This window comes from Cynoglossus semilaevis, chromosome 2 (genome assembly GCF_000523025.1).
Source record: "Cynoglossus semilaevis isolate Cse_v1.0 chromosome 2, Cse_v1.0, whole genome shotgun sequence".
Taxonomy (NCBI): domain Eukaryota; kingdom Metazoa; phylum Chordata; class Actinopteri; order Pleuronectiformes; family Cynoglossidae; genus Cynoglossus; species Cynoglossus semilaevis.
This window is the reverse complement of record NC_024308.1, coordinates 5317074-5333274: the sequence shown is the minus strand read 5'-3', so window position 1 is coordinate 5333274 and position 16201 is coordinate 5317074. Positions and strand designations below refer to the sequence as shown.

Below are 16201 nucleotides of genomic sequence, written 5' to 3'. Positions count from 1 at the left end.
CTGTGTTTGACAAATGGTAAAAAAAAAAAAGTCCGTATGAAAGTTTGAGAGTCAGACTTGTTCATCACATACACTGTGGACAGAGGTCACTGATTGCTGTGCTCAATGTTCGGAAATGAAGCTGTGACAGAAATCTTCGACAGTGAGAGGTTTCCTGTTCTGAAGTGTGAGTGGAAACACGTGCAAATACGTCTCCTTAACTGAATGAAAAACAAATGAAAAATGTCCAAAGACAGTAGCTGTAGCTGTGAGTGATCACAGATTAATGGAGACTACGCCATCCTCCATCCACAACAGTATAGAGTCCTGTAATATGAGCACCGACTGATGGGTGGTGTGTGCAGTGTGACAAAAATGACCGAAATGGCAAGACTGTGGCCTTTTTGTTTGAAAAAGTGTATATGTACTGTATATACCTAGACGTGAAGAACCCAAACACACACACACACACACAGCTCCAACAACACAAAGTATTAGCACAAGACACTGTATCAAGTCACAACTATCAGTTGAGATACAGACAAATCTAACATTCTCTAACATATAACATATCTGTTTTCAAGAGCAAATATAGTTGGAAAAATCTTGGGTTTTTTTTTTTTTTTACAAAGTGGATTTTTTTCCTATATTTTGAATTTAAGATTACAAGGTTTAAAAACTCGAGGCCACTGAAGCAAATACAAACTCATACCGTGACCAGTCCTGTGGCCAAAGTGCAATATATGTAGCACCAAAACGATGAGGGAAAGAATGGGTGTGAGGGTGAGGGTGAGAGAGTGAGACAGAGAGAGAGAGAGAGGGAGGACGGAGGACACTGGTTTCTCCCCCACTCTGTCTCTCCAGGTTTCAGCAGCCCTGCCTCCAGTGGAATATAAAAACCCCACATAGGCTGATTTGACCCAGCTGGACCCAGAAGGCTTCAGGTCCAGAGATGGTCTCCCCTGACCAGTGATGTGAATATGACCAAGTCAGTCTAACAGCGCCCCCCTCTGACAGAGGTAAAGTGAAGGCTGCCGTGTGGTGTGGCTCAGTGGGACGTGGACAATGTTTGTGAGCTTCACGGTCTCCTCAGTGTCCCTGGCACGTCTTGCAGCACATTTGTCTGAAGTAAGGCCGGCTGCAGAACTTGAACCTGAGCACCAGGGGGCAGTAGGCCACAGTGTTCACATCTTTACACTCTGTAGGATGTCAAACACAAAGAAAATAGCAAAATAAAGCAAGAGTTTGTTTTGTTTTAGAAGTCAATTTTTTAACATTAAAATTAAAGGTTGCAAATGACAGTTAATGTATTATTTATTGTCACAACTTATGATGACCGTATTGTAATTATTACAAAATATAAACTGATCAATTTAATTCAAATTCAAATCTTTCAATTTGAATTTTTATGCTGTAAAAATAGACTGAATACAAGTATACTAAAATACATAAAGTATATAAACTAAATATTCAGGAGAAGTAAAATACAAGTATATAAACTAAATATTCAGGAGAATACATGTACATGATTAATTAATTTCCTTCTTGTTACTGAATTTTATTTTTCAACAGTATTTCATGAATTTCTTTGCACAAGATACAAACAAACAAAGGCGTTCTGTGACCTCTGACCTTCAGGGTTGTCCGTGCTGATGGGCAGACTGAGGTCACATTTGCTCTTGCACTGCTGCATGGCTGCAGGTCGCTGATGGTCCATACACTCATTGGACGGTTGTCCAGTGTGGGCCAGACACTGAACAGAACGCATCTCCTGGCCCAGTCCACATTTGGCAGAACACTGCAACACAGAGGAAGTAGCATCTAAAAACACAAGTACCGATTTTCACTGTTGTAGGAACTGATACAACAGGCAAAAATGGACTTACTTCCCCCCAGGGACCAGTCACCCACTGAGGTGGGGGACAGCGCTTTAGGTTGCAGCGCACTCTGGAGGTGGGTCTGCCTTGCTTTGCGCACTTTGACTCGGGCAGCGCCTCACCACTCTCACCACTTTTACACAGAACCACACGGTGTCTGTAGCCTGGCCCACAACTGGGGGTACACTGCAGCAGGAGGTCAGGAAACAGAGAAGGAAGAAGAGACAAAATCAGGACGAAGCACTTAAAAGTCAAGAGATGACATCTATGATGGCCGCCCCCTGACGTCTACAGACCTCAGACCAGTCCAGGGCCAGCCATTCTGGAGGGCAGCTGTGGTTGCTGCAGGGCTCAGTGAGCGAGGGTCGAGGGAGGTTACAGGCCAGGTCATCCAGGACTTTCTCTTCAGTGGCTGAAATCCTTCTTTTACATAAAACATCCCGAGTCTGCAGGCCCCCGTTACAGCTGCGGCTGCACTCTGACCACTCTCCTGTCCACCAGCTACAGGATAAAGAAGAGCCGAGCCACAAGTCATGTGACTAGGTCATCTGATTTAACACAGTCTTAACCTACACCAGGGCCAACATTAGGGGCCAAACTCAATATTTGTTGAAAAATTGACTGTAATTCTGCATGTTTTCCCTTCTCTCCAGATCTGTAGAATTCTTTCATATGGAAACAAACTTTAGTTTTGTGTAAACATTGAATCTGGAACAAACAAAGTTTAATATTATAAACACATGAGAAATTCAATTTTCGGTGGTATTGGTTTCTCATTATGTCTTTTTATCTGTAGCTTTTTTTAAAAAATTCCTTTTTTAATAAAAATCTTTTTTTTCAAAGCCAACAAAAAAAAAACAAAAACCCAAAATGTATGTGCTATAACATGGCACATACTCTGCTAATACGCAAAATCCTGGCAGTATGTGATGGCTGTAAACTGGAGGGCCAACTCTAGTACACATTTGATATGAGCCCACAGGCCAAATATAATTACAATGCGGGCCAGATTTGGTCCCCGGGCCTGAGTTTGACACGTGTAACCTAAATAGACAATAGAAATGTGACATACTTAAACTGAAAAGTGAAGCCAAATCTTAATGACTTCATTCTTTGTCACATGAAAAGTAACGACTCACGTCGGGGAGCATGGCTCAGTATTGCAGGATCTCTTCTTCTCTTTTGGTTTGTTCTTCTTGTCACAGAAGTGGTTGAAGACGACTGACTGATCTGACTGCTTCTTACACACCACCTGCTGGACCTGACCACCTGAGCAGAGAGAAACATGAACTGCTGCTAAATGTGGTCAGTCTTTGACCTTTACAGTTATAAAAGAGAAACTAAGAAAAAAAACAGAGCAGGTGTTTGCAAAGCGTGCGATAAGCGCTAGAGCGTTTTTAGGGAGTTGTGAAAGGACCGCTACTGTAAGAAAACATGAAATGTATGACATGAGTATTTAGAGTTTGTATTTCTATAAACTGGTGTGAGTACTCACTGGGTCTGTGGGAGTTCTGTTTACAGTTGTCTGCATATTTGAATGGATGTTTGTGGGTTTGGAGAGTGGGGGTGTGCAGTTGATTTTTTGAAATACATTTTTTTCTGGTGAATCAAAGCGCTGTGACCATGGACTACACAGAGCAGGTCAATATCTCCAGTCTTGTACTTTAAAATAACAATACTCTAAATAAAAATGGTTGTGGTTGTGGATAACAAACCTCGGTCTGAAACTCTTAAATTACTCTCTACTAGGTCTACTAAGTTGGTCTCCATGTCTTTTTTCTGATAAAGGATCACAATCCTTCGATAAGAATAAAGTACTGAGCACTTTTACCATGACAAAGGGAGATAGATGTTTTATTGTATCTTCATGTGGTTGTTTTGTTGTTTCTATCGTGTGTCGTCATGTTTCTACCTCCAGCACACAGAGCAGAGCAGCGGGACCATGAGGTGTAGTGCCAGGCAAAACCAGTCAGAGGTTCCCTGTTGACAGGGGGGTTGAATCGATAGTGGATCCCTGGGTTCTCCTCTCTCACCAGCACCTGCACAGTGTCAGATATTCAACAGCCATATTTTTACAGCTTATAAAAGACCAGAGTTTGCGTCCCTACCATGACGACAAGTGTCATATTTGTTGGTCCAAGAGCTTCAAGTGTTTCTGGTCCATCAGTGGGTCGCCTGTAGTGGAATACGGTCCCGGCGACATCGAACCTGCGCGGCGTATCGATGGTCAGCTTCCCATTAATGAAATACTGGTCTCCTTTATTCTTCAGCACTGAGACACAACAGAAGACAAAAACTAATAAATACCACAGGCGTTTCTGAGAAAACATCAGCTCTGATGGAAGCAGGACAAACAAACACGATGCACGCTTCAGTGTTCTGAGAAGAACTGTTCTCTTCAGTGGTGAAAAAAAGCCAAGACTCAGAGAGATTACATCTGGCCAAATGTACGATTGATATCTCAGACTCATCATCACAAAAGACAAAGTGACGTAAAGTGTTTTTCTGCCTTGGCAGCTTGTGATACATCTCTTTCACGGTGGACACATTAGTCTTAGTCAGTGCCAGAGAAGTGCAGGTGAAACTCATTTTTTTCCCATCAGGCATCTCAATAAACCACTGAAGTGAGTCAGTGTGAAAAACACCAGGATGCTAAATTTGAGCTCATCCAAATAAAATGCCAGCTCAGGAGAACAACAGGCCAAAATTCTGCTGGGGAAAAAAAGATAAAGCAGTAGGAGGTTTATAATGGACTTGTTTTGGACAAAGGCTGTGAAAGCTGGAACAGAAATATGGGCACAGCTAAAGGTTAGCTTACAAATAGCAAATATATATAAAAGCAGTCCCAGAGCCATCATTTAGAACTTCCCTTGACTACAGTATGTGGACAGGACATTTGACTTCTTGTCCTATTGTTATTCCTAACATGTTACAGTTGTTTTTCCATTCAATTCTTCCACAAAGATCGGTCCAACATTTCTTCCGTTACATGACAATGACCCCAAACATTAAGTCAGAGGCATAAATAACTGAGATGTTCCTGATCTGGCCCCCACGAAGTCCTGATCTCATTAATGATGAGTCATTCTGGGACACGAAGACAGGAGACGCTGATCTACAGGGGGCGCACCGCCAAGTTTCTACTGCTCAGACCATCCTCTGGGGGGGTTACAGTTGTAACACTCTTCAGTACATCAGGGTATGTTTCTAAGTTTGGTTCTCGAAGTACTATTGGTTATATATGTAACCGTGGTACTACATGTGTGACACGTGAAACCCTTGTGGATGCCCGGTCAACCAGCATCCAATGAGCTGTACAACAATGTAGAACATTCAGAGCAACACACTCTGTTCTGTGGCTCAGACCGATGATGAGATACGTCTGCGGTGCTGCAGTTTGTCGGTTCCACTCAAAGGATTTATATGTCTTCACCTAGTTTCCTTGAAGGACCATCACAGAAAATAACAACATGAGTATCATCTTACCAAGGTAGTTGAGGGAGATGTTGAGCTCTTGTATGTGGATGAACACGGAGCCTTTGGGAATTCTGACCACTTCTTCATAACCTAAGACCAAGACAAAAATCAACTTGAAAAAAAAAAAACAAATACAAAGAAAAACAAAGTGAGGGAGGTTTATTCACAGGGGACCAGGGCAGTGACTCATAAGTAGTGTTTATCTCTGTGGGACACCAATGGACTAAGCAGAGGTTTGAGGCTCCAGCTGCATTCCTGGGCAGACGGCCTCAGCTGCTCAGTTCGGCTCTTTGTTGGAGAGCGAGAGCCATGCCAGGAGCTGGCTCTTCTCCGCTCTGTTCCCTCCATCTGTTTTAGTCACTTGTACCTTTTCTTTTTTTTTTTTTTACGCTCCTCGCACCTTCACCCCAGCTGCTTTTCTGAGCTGTGCTCCGCTGTGCATCGCTGTAAATAACTTCACCGGACAAGGAGAGAATTGAATAATTCCGTCCGGCGTTCTGACCACAAGAGGAAAGGAGATATTTCACCTCTGACCTTGTGTGGAGCTCTCAGAGGTCACACTGACCGTGTTCTGGGCCTCCTAGATGGAGGCGCAGATGATGAGAGGGCCAGAGTTGGAGCTTTTTAAATTGAAAGTGACAGACACACACACGCAGAGTGAGGGTGTGAGTGTGAGGGAACAATCGAAGGATCTGTGTTGCGAACAGAGCGATGCGGTTGTAAATCCCCGGATCACGACACCTCAGAAACCTCTCGTCGCCTCCCGGGGCCACGGGCTGGACAGATGGTAACGAAGTTAGAGGGACATAAACGTTGAACTAAATAAAACAAAACTTAAGGAAACCTTTAATCTTTGAACGGCCAGACCTTATTCCAATCAGTCAAGATGAGAAGAGAGGAGCTGCAGGACTACAGAGGAATCAAAGCTGCTGCGGACCTGAGTGGTTCTGACAGTCGTAAATCTGTTAGAAGCCAGAACAAGCCTTCACTTCTGAGTCTGGAGTTTGAGTTTATTTAGACATGAAAAGAGCTTAAAGTGTGGTCGTGACAGAGCCACCAGAATGTAAAATATTATTTTGTTATATTTTATAGCAGAGAAATGATTTGATCTCATTTCGATTTATCTGGATTGGATCCCTGACCTTCTGGGGGAAGGACAAACTCCCTAACTATTGGGCTTCTGGCTTTGAAATGTTCCGTCCTATTTACGATGTGCATCGTATTTTCCAGACCATAAGTCACACAAGCCAAAAAATGCATAATGAAGAAGAAAAAAACATATAGAGGTCGCATATAGAGTGCCCTCTAGCGGCTGTCAGCGTGACAATAATAAACATCTGAAATTATTTATTTTAATATATAAGTCGCACCTGAGTGTAAGTCACAAACCCAGCCAAAGGATGGAAAAGGGTGCGAAAATACAGTACACTACATTTGTTCAGATGATCTTTTTCCAGCTTACGTTGTGTCGTAGTTTTCTTCCGTCAGATAATGACAAACTTGCAATTGAAATGAAGCTCAAATAAAAGATAAAACAGAAGCTTCAGAACAAAAATAAAAATAAAATATGATCAGTTATTACCATATTACTGTGCATTAGGAAATGTATTCTGTGGGTCTTTAGGATTTAAATCTTTAACGTTTTCCGGATGGATTGACGATTATCGTCAGTGTTACTATTCTTACATGTGAGTGAGTCACAGGGTTTTAGTGAATGATCTATACTGTAAAAAAAAAAAGGAAAAGATTCTGCTGCAAAATCCAGGCAAGATTACCATTTACTGCTAATAACAGCTGTACACTGTGTGGATTTTACAGCCTGGATGTGTTGAGTGGTGACTCCCCTCTCACCAAACACCTGCGGGATTAACAGAAACCACTGTAAATGTTCCTGTTAGACCTCTGTAATAGGAGAAAATCCCTGCAGTCTGCTTCCAAACTCTTGTGGAAACCCTGAGACCAGAAAAACTGTTATAGCGCTTCTAAAAATGACATAATTCATTTCTGCTCACACTGGTTGCGACCAACTCGTCTAACACACTCTTGGACCACAGTTCATTACAAGGGTATTCTGCTATTTTTAAATCTAAACAGACTCTTAAACAGATGTCGAATCTTGTCTGTGGCCGCGGACGGAGGTTTTTTGAAATCGGAGATCATAATTGAGTGAAACCATAAAGTGTTACAAACGGTGTCGTGTCAGATATACTGCAGGAGGGCTTAAAGAGACAGAAAAATATGAATTTAGACAAAAATAAATACCGAAAGGCATATTTTTAAGACGGGTTCTAGAGGGTTGGGGTCAAGTTCCACAACGCCCTGACACGACTCCCGACCCGCCCTTTGACTTTATCCCTACTTAACGACTTTTTCAGTTGGGTGAAAGCGTCAGATATTCTGTTGGAGGTTGAGACTTCACACTGACTGGTCACTGTGGTCCAGACCCTGGCTGTACCCTCAGGGTGTGTCCATTCTGAGACATCTTAGAAGGGGGTGAGTGGTGTTGACAGTTGGGTGAGAGATTCTGAAGTCGGTGTTGTGGTGAGAATTTTGACCCGGAATAGAAACGGCAGCAGGCGGACCTCAAACCACACGGGTTGGACCTCACCTAAATCTGTCTGCCACGTGTCCTGGGGGTGGCTTAGGGACCGAAATCTCTACAACAGCACAGACGATTATATTCCTCTTTCCAGTGTATACTTTTATTGCTATTACAAAAATATCATTAACAAAAAAAAATAATGAAAAAATAAAAAGTAATTCTGTTTTCCTTTTTGGTCCGGGTGTACCTGTAATTTTGTTTTCCTTTTTGGTCCGGGTGTACCTCAGGGATTTGTCCTGGGACTATTTTTTTTCTGTATTTATACCTTTACTGGATCAAGTTGTGATAAGACATTATTTATGACTGCATCTACATTTAAATGTGTGTCTTCATGATACATTTATACACTATTTACTGGCTGTGATGAAACAACAAACAGTACAGTAAAGGGCAGCGCAGTAACACTACTTCATGTTATTGTTAATGTTCTCCCTTGTATCCATATCAAAGTTTTATTTCATAACAAACTGGAGCTAAAAATGTTGAATTTAAATCACTGTCACTTTTGTATATATTATCTAAAGCTTAAAAATGTTATGGTATTGACTGCTGAATCGTCAAATTCGATTTTCATTTTCGGGATTATGAATTATGCTTATGTAACTATGTCAAATCAGAGTAAATTACATTTTTTTCACTGAAGTGCTTCCATCATTTTGCACAAATATCTATTCATTAAGTGAGACACCAGAAACCAGCAGAGCGTTCAGTGTTTTTCCTGAGCTTCACTGATTGCCTTCGTCTACTTCTGGTTTTCATGGCCATGACCATTTCTCAAAGTAACTTCTAAAAGTAAATGAATTATATGACTGGGAGAAGTGTTTGTGCTTCTTCTGTACCTCCTTCAGGCAGTGAGTCATTGAAGAGTCCCTCCACAGACGTGCAGCTGCTCCCATCACCCCCACAGATCCGGCAGCGGTCCTCGCGAACCTCCGAGCCCAGGACGCGATCACAGCCGACGTGCTGCAGGAAAAGAGAAACAAATGAGCCACCGGGTCACTCGAGGTCACGGGTGATGGGGCACCGTCAGTAAGTGGAGAGGTGTCAGAGGCCGAGCTGAGGGATTAGCTCTAATGGCTTCCAGACGGCTTCACCAAAAACACAGAAATATCAGATGTTGAGTCCAGATGTGTTTTCTGATCCTGCGCAGACATTATGATCTTAGGTTGCTAAACTCATGCCTGTCCACACAAATAAGTTTCATGATGAACAAAGCAGGTGGTTTTACTCAAGTTCTCTAACAGCGAAGCGAACCTAAACAACGGCTCTGAGTCTCATCTGTTCATGTGACAGTTGTTTATTGTGGAGAAGGAAAATAAAGCTGAGCTTCATTATTAGTTTTACACTGATTAGATCACACTTCATTACTAAATCCAACGCTGAATGTAGGCTCATTCTACGATATCCGGTGTTAACCAAATGGTGGGTCGAGACCCAACATTGGGTCATTGAGCTATTGTGATTCAAACTCAGATTTAAAAAATGTAGTAATCCCCAGAAAACAAAATTAACATGTTAAAATGTTTTATATTTTAATTTTTTTAAACACTGCATTACAGTGAATCTCATATTGGAGAATCGCAGATCTGTTTTGTTTAAAATATTTTACATTTAAATTTTTTTAAATACTGCATTACATGTAGCATATTGGAGAATCGCAGATCTGTTTTGGTTGTGAACACAATTCATCATAAGTCATTTCTTTATTGACCGTCTTTCTGCTAAATCGTCCCATTTTACTGCTACTTCCTGCTGGTCATTGTTAAGATTCCATGCAGTAAAAAATAGGAAAGTAAACTAGTAAAAAGGTTTGGGAAGTTTGCTGCTGTAGATTATTGGATGAAATACTTTGATTAGTGTGAACCAAAAAAAACTTAAATAAAGGCCAATAAGTGGTTAAAAAAAGATGAACAAAGTGCCAACTTTTCAGAACTGTGGAAGCCAAATACTCATTTTGGGAGAGTCTAAGTTCACGCAGGACACTGGGCCAGACGCATAATAAAAGATATTTGGAGTTTTTTTTATTGAGCCTGTAACAAACAGTGTGAAAACCCTGTTTCAAAAAAATAAAAATGTCTCTTTTTTAAAGTTTCAACCCAGACTCGTGATCAGTTCATTTCACCAAACACCAGGTGTTCTTATTGTTCTGTGGAAAAGGTGATTCCTGCAGCAGCAGCTCTGTGCTCACCTGGAGAACGTACTGTGAAACCTTTTACTACTATCTTTACGGCTCTCACGTTGTTTCCCTCTTCTAATAAACGCAAAGTGTTAAAGCTGCTGCTGCAAACACGTGTCTAAAGCTTGGTGTGTGCACAGAAAGGAAAACAGCAGCAGAGCAGGAGGAGAGCAGACAGAAGAATTGAACTGACAAAGGAAGAAAAAGATGAGAGACAGGGAGAAAATGAGTGGAATGCAGAGATGAAGCAACAGAAAGGAAAAAGAGGAAAGAGAGAATTAAGAAGTGAGAAACGTCCAGACGGAGGAACAGCTGAGCTGCAGGGTCAGTGAGTTTCTACACAGCACGGCAGACCAGAGTGGAGGAGAAAAAGAATCAGAAACGTTCATAAACAAACTTTTCTTTTCTTCTTTTTTTTTTATTTTTAAGTCCAGACCATGACCAGCCTCTCTTTGTCACTCACACCTTTCTTTTCTCTTTCAGCTCATTTTTTTGGCTGTTCCCCAGAGAAATCCTTTCCCAGAGCTCCGTGACTGTTGCTGTTCCCGAACCCACTTGTGAACCGGCCCATGTAGACTGAAAGACCGAAAAAATAACAGATTCGTAACCTGAAAAGATGGTTCTCAAGGAAACCAAGAAACACCTGGTGAGAACCGTGACATCATCAGTGGGCGTGTCTGCCCTACTGTACGTTAAAAAATGCAGTGTCAGCTCCATCGCCAACATTGTTTGTCCATGTGTCCACCAACTGTCCATCTGACTCTATCTTAGAACCGTTCACCTTCGACAGGTCACCTGATCTGCTCATGTCCAATCCTGTCCGTCCTGGTCATTTCCCTCGAAAATCTCAGCATCTTCTACTCTGTCGCCTCTCATTCCATGCCTTATTACTTAAAAACAATCCATCCGTAGTTCTTTTGGATCTGGTCCAGTACCGAATGAGTCACCGAGGCGTTTGGGGACCTGCAGCAGCTCCGTGTTTCGTCCACATTGTCAGGACAAAGCAAAGTGAGCGGGTTTGTTTTTATTAACAGTTAGGATTACACCGAGGGAGGCTGTAGTGGAAATTCACCACTCCTGCCAAAGCTGAGATCATTTTTCATTTCTGCAGCCAACCATGATGATCGTCAACAGCCTGTGTGTAAACTAGACAGCGGCGTGTGTCCAGAGAGAGCGAGAGTGAGCAGTACACCGTACTGCACGTGTACATGAAAACAATTCAGTGGTGAATATTAACAAGAAAAAAGAAGAACGTTTGTGACGGGGGGACGGAAGGTTACAGCAAAAATAATCGTTGACCTTTGCCCTGGATTTAATCAATGACTTATACTGTTTTGTTGCAGGTTCATGTTGACTAGAGTCTAGAGTCAGGCGTACAGCACCAGCAGGGGCTGCGGTCCACGTCAGCTGAGGTCACAGAGGTCAACCAAACACATTATAAAGACAGATGGACACAAAACTCACTCACCTTACACTCTCCATTCACACACACGTCCAGGGAGTGGTCTCTACACGGCGTCCCGTCCACCACGGCCGGAGCGCGCTCGGTGTAGAAGTTATATCCTTCTGCCAGACAGTTGAGGGAGCAGGGCTTCACCCCCCCTGGACACACGGACGAAAAGTGTCAGTTTCACATCTGTTTCACACATCGATGTTAAAGATAGGAAAAAAAAGATCAGTGAAAACCAAAGACAACTAAAATGATTCAGAAATGTAAAACATTAAATATAATTCCATCAAATATATATGTCATTTTAACTGGTGTGCTTTAATTGACACTGATATTTTTGTGTGTGTGTGGGGGGGGTTCCGCACGCTTTCATTGGGTTTATATTTTGTTTTCTTGAACTGTCTGACAACAGCAGAGGAAGAATTAAATCATTCAGGGAAACCTGTTGACTTATGACACAATACTGTAATTTCACAAGAACTTGATCCAAATAAAACTCATTTTGAAGGTTTTGAAAAACCTGTCAGAGTTTCTTGGTTAGTCCTCAGGCTGGGTTTTAGAAACGGCTGACACAACAGAGTACCTGCGGTGACCAACGGAAGCTGAAGGAGTTTCTACTACACTGTTTGAGTCCTTCTTCCTTCACACGTGGTCTACACTGTGTGAAAAATGTAACATTTGATTTAAGGAATTATCTTTCTCAGTCAGTGCTGACATTAACGGTTGTGTGAAACCAAATTCCTGGGCACTCCTACCACACATCCAACATTAACAGAGACAGCGAAGCAACGAAAAATCAGTGTTTGTATGTTTTCATTTCTGCTGCTGTGATCTTTCTCTAACAGCAGCCGCCGCGGCAGCAATAAAGAAATCAGCAGTCATCATGTGGCGTATAATCTGTACAACCACTCAGAACACAGGCCAATGGTTCTAGGTGATGATGTAGAGAATGTGAATGCGGAATATGATACGCTTTCATCCCTCACACGCACACGCACACACATACACACACACGCCATGTGGTATATATCCTTCATTCATCTGTGCGGCGCGCCAGCAGCTCCACTGTTTGAGTGGCTGTTGACATCAGTCTGGGCCGTGTTTGTTTGTGCTGGCGGCGCCGAAGCAGGTACAGTATGTACTGAGAAAAAGAAATAAAGAGAGAAAGGGAGAGAGTGAGCACTGGCCGGGCGCACAGGCGATAAACTGGTCAGACGATGGAATAATACAAATCCCATGGTGCCTAGCTTTGGCAGGGCGGCCGTGGCTCGCAGCAGAGTTTGTGTTGGTAATAACTCGTCGTACGGAGGAGGGTGAGGGTTGAGGGTGAAGGCTGTGGGACACGGGAGAGTGATGTGAATCAGCTCCTTATTTCCTATATGAAAGCCCGCTGTAATTGTCAGACTCTTCAACCGTCTGGCCCGAGCCGAGAGCTGAAACGATTGCATAATGCTAAATAAAAAGTCTGGAGTGAAGAGGGGGCAACAGAGGAGCTGCGTTCTCCAGAGTGGGAAAGGAAGAATGGAAGCAGATTGTGACAATCTGAGCAGAGCGAGAGGGCTGCAGAGGACGGGGGTTGGACGGGGGGACAAGAGGGGGGTGATCTGGACACAGCTCAGGGCAGAGTCACTGGCACGGTTCCTATTTTAACAGCTGCAAGGGATTTCCATTGTAAAATCAGCTGACTTGATGAAAGAAGCACTTGTTGCCTGCAGTTAGAGTTGGCCTGGCCGGCCGTCTCTGTAAGCCATTATGTTAGTGGAGGGCGAGATTAAAGGCAGTTATGTCGCTGAAACTATCTATCTTTCACGTCCAGTATAAAGCTCATCAGGAGCGAGGAATTTTTTTGCAAGGCATTGTGGGATGCATAGCTCTGCGCAGCCAGCATCTGTGAGCCAGACTGGAGAGAGTCTGCAGCTTCGATTCACTTTACCTCACTCACACACACTCACTCTCACACACACACACACACGTTGAGGATGAGTTTGGTCTCTGGTTTTCCCTTTCTTTTTTACATTACATTCATTTTGTTATAAATTTTCAGTGCCTTTTTGTATTTTTAATGTAGTTATTCATGTTAACCACTGTTCACAGCTGAAGAGTGTTAAAAAAAAACATGGTGGAGATTGATGGTGTTTGAGTTTAAAAGCAATTAAAACAGGCCGTTAAATGAGGGTTAAGGCAAAAGTAAATTATTAGTATAGTATTTCACTGTGATCAAAAGTTGGTGTAACAAAAAAGTATATTTTTTCTGAATTTTAACCACAAAAATGGACATAGCTAAGTGTTTTAAACCTCCTGTCGTCCAGCTTTTAACTGTACCAGAGTCCATTGAGGGAATTATACTGGAGATTCCTGTCATCCAGCTTTTAACTCTGTACCATTGAGTCCATTGAGGGAATTATACTGGAGAGGACAAACCTGGAGGGGAAGCATGTGTTTGGGGACACCTGGAGAGAAGTCGACCTGGTAGACCTTCAAGCCTACGTACGTAGGTCTGTTGATTCTCGTGGGAGTATATCGCTCAAACAATGAGGCTACAAAAAGTCTGTTGGATGCAGAGTGTGGCAGGCCTATACCCCCACACACACGGTGTATTTTGTTTTACTTTCTGCCTCTCTTTTGTTGACCTGTATCGACTGAATCCAGCATGACTGAGTATGAGGCTGGACCTGGACCGGACGGACTGGACCAGTCATGTGAGAAGCCGTGTGGAAGGAGTAGTGGAAAAACAGCCAAGCTCGCCGAGCTCTAGAGATTTACAGACTGTAATTGCCTCTTGGCTAAAGTTGTAATTAAGAAAATGTTGACAGTGGTATAAGGTCAACGAAAACCACCTTGATTAGACCCAAACTCCCTCAACACACGGGGCGGATTAACCAACTCACCCCCTCTGTAGGGCTTCCAGGTGTAAAACTTTCCCCGAAAAGGAACGCTGTCGAAATCAGAGCACTGAATCTCCCTGAAGTCCCGAGATCCTGCAGGGCAATCCTGTGAAACACACACACACACACATAAAGCAGAGTCTCCAGCAGAGTCTTGCGTAATGACCAAACACTGAAGTTAATGACAGGCTGTTTACCAACTCATGGTAATGAGGTGAGAAATGATGAAAAACAGCAAAACTCACATCAATATTGCAGGACCTGTAGCGCTTTCTCTCTCCGAGACAGTACTTTCCACCGATGGTTGGCCTTGGACCAAACACACAAAGCGAAACAGGCCAGTCAGTCACATCTGAGTACAATTTAACAAGAACTAACCTCCATCACATCAGCACACAGCGCTGGCTGCTGGTGTCTGCGCCGTCTGCCCTCAGCAGTATGTTTTCAATCCCAGCGTCTGTCTCTATTATTGCTCCATTTGTGTATCGCAAACCACCATGACAACACCTCCGTGGTTTAGAAACACGGCCGAGGAGGTCGCCAGTGGCGGGCGCTGCCAAATGGCTGCCTCCAATAAACATTCAACAAATTTTAACATTATATGGAACTGGAGCAAATGCACAACATGATGCACTGAAATGACACAAGACGGAGTCCACTGGCCTCAGATTCAGGTCAAATCCCTCCAAGTTTAATCACATCAAGATGTGGGATCTGTTAAGCCTGATTCAACAGCAGGTCTGTTAGTCATTCTGGGAATGAATCAGATATTAGATACCTGGATATAAATTTTTATTATATATCGAGAGACTGTTTAAAGTTTGGTTTTCATAACATTGCTGATGTCATTTCGTGTAGATTAGTCACAGGTTAAAAAAACAAAAGGCCAAATCCACTCTGTTGCATTTTTGCCGAGTCTACAAAAAAAACCGTTGCATTTTTGTCTACAAAAAAAAAAAACAGGGATTGTTTGAAGGTGTAGAGTAAAGGAATGAAAATATTTGCGAACTAATGAAAACTGGACACAGTCCTGAGAGCAAACGCATCAGAGCGTTCTGTCTTGTCATTTTTACACGATTTCCTTGAATCTTCTGCCAACGAACATGTTAATAATCACAAATATTTGTCTTTTTTTTAATAAAAATATATATCGTATATCATGTACTGGTACAGAGTGTTTTACTTGTTTCTCTTGGGTAATATGTTTTTCCTGTTTTCTACCGGCTGTATTAAATGAAGCTGGTCAGATAAATACAACCTTCGCTGCTGGAACATGAATGAAAATATTAGTCGATATTTTAAAGTACTGATTACTAAGTGACTGTACCTGGGACTGTCACAGTGTCTGATAGAGGAGGAGACTCCACCTCCACACGTCCTGCTGCACTCCTCCCACGGTGACCACACGCCCCAGCCGCCATCCACTCCTTCTGGACGTGTACCGTAGGCCACGCACATCCTCTTGTAGCACCACTGCGGTGATAGAAAACACGCAGGAAAAACACCTCCGGTGAGCGTTTCCTTTTATTATGATATTTGATACGTTTTCAGATTGGAGATAAAGCGACCTCTTCCCCGACTACATTCATCAGACTGAATCTACTTGTTGGTTATTTGGTAAACCACCTCAACAAAACGCTGACTGTCCCTTTAAATGTGTGTCTTGTTATACAGCAACGTAGATGTTTTCTGTGTTTAATCACCCCTTTCTCGATTGTGTTGGTCTGACAGATGGTCCCCTCTGCTGCAGGAATG

At 42.7% G+C, this 16201-nt stretch overlaps 1 protein-coding gene across 1 annotated transcript in view; it reads right to left on the bottom strand.

The window, feature by feature from the left end:
* Nucleotides 1-6: 6 nt before the first annotated feature.
* The window catches only part of adamts10 (ADAM metallopeptidase with thrombospondin type 1 motif, 10), a 41219-nt gene continuing 25024 nt past the window's right edge, over nucleotides 7-16201 (bottom strand). Inside the window, 14 exon segments of the mRNA XM_025054157.1 lie at nucleotides 7-1178; nucleotides 1612-1777; nucleotides 1866-2042; nucleotides 2153-2357; nucleotides 2996-3125; nucleotides 3769-3895; nucleotides 3965-4128; nucleotides 5343-5423; nucleotides 8775-8898; nucleotides 11580-11713; nucleotides 14450-14552; nucleotides 14692-14755; nucleotides 15774-15919; nucleotides 16150-16201. The exon segment at nucleotides 16150-16201 is cut by the window's right edge and continues 18 nt beyond it. Coding sequence (XP_024909925.1) covers nucleotides 1069-1178; nucleotides 1612-1777; nucleotides 1866-2042; nucleotides 2153-2357; nucleotides 2996-3125; nucleotides 3769-3895; nucleotides 3965-4128; nucleotides 5343-5423; nucleotides 8775-8898; nucleotides 11580-11713; nucleotides 14450-14552; nucleotides 14692-14755; nucleotides 15774-15919; nucleotides 16150-16201 — 1783 coding nt within the window. The 3' untranslated portion in view covers nucleotides 7-1068.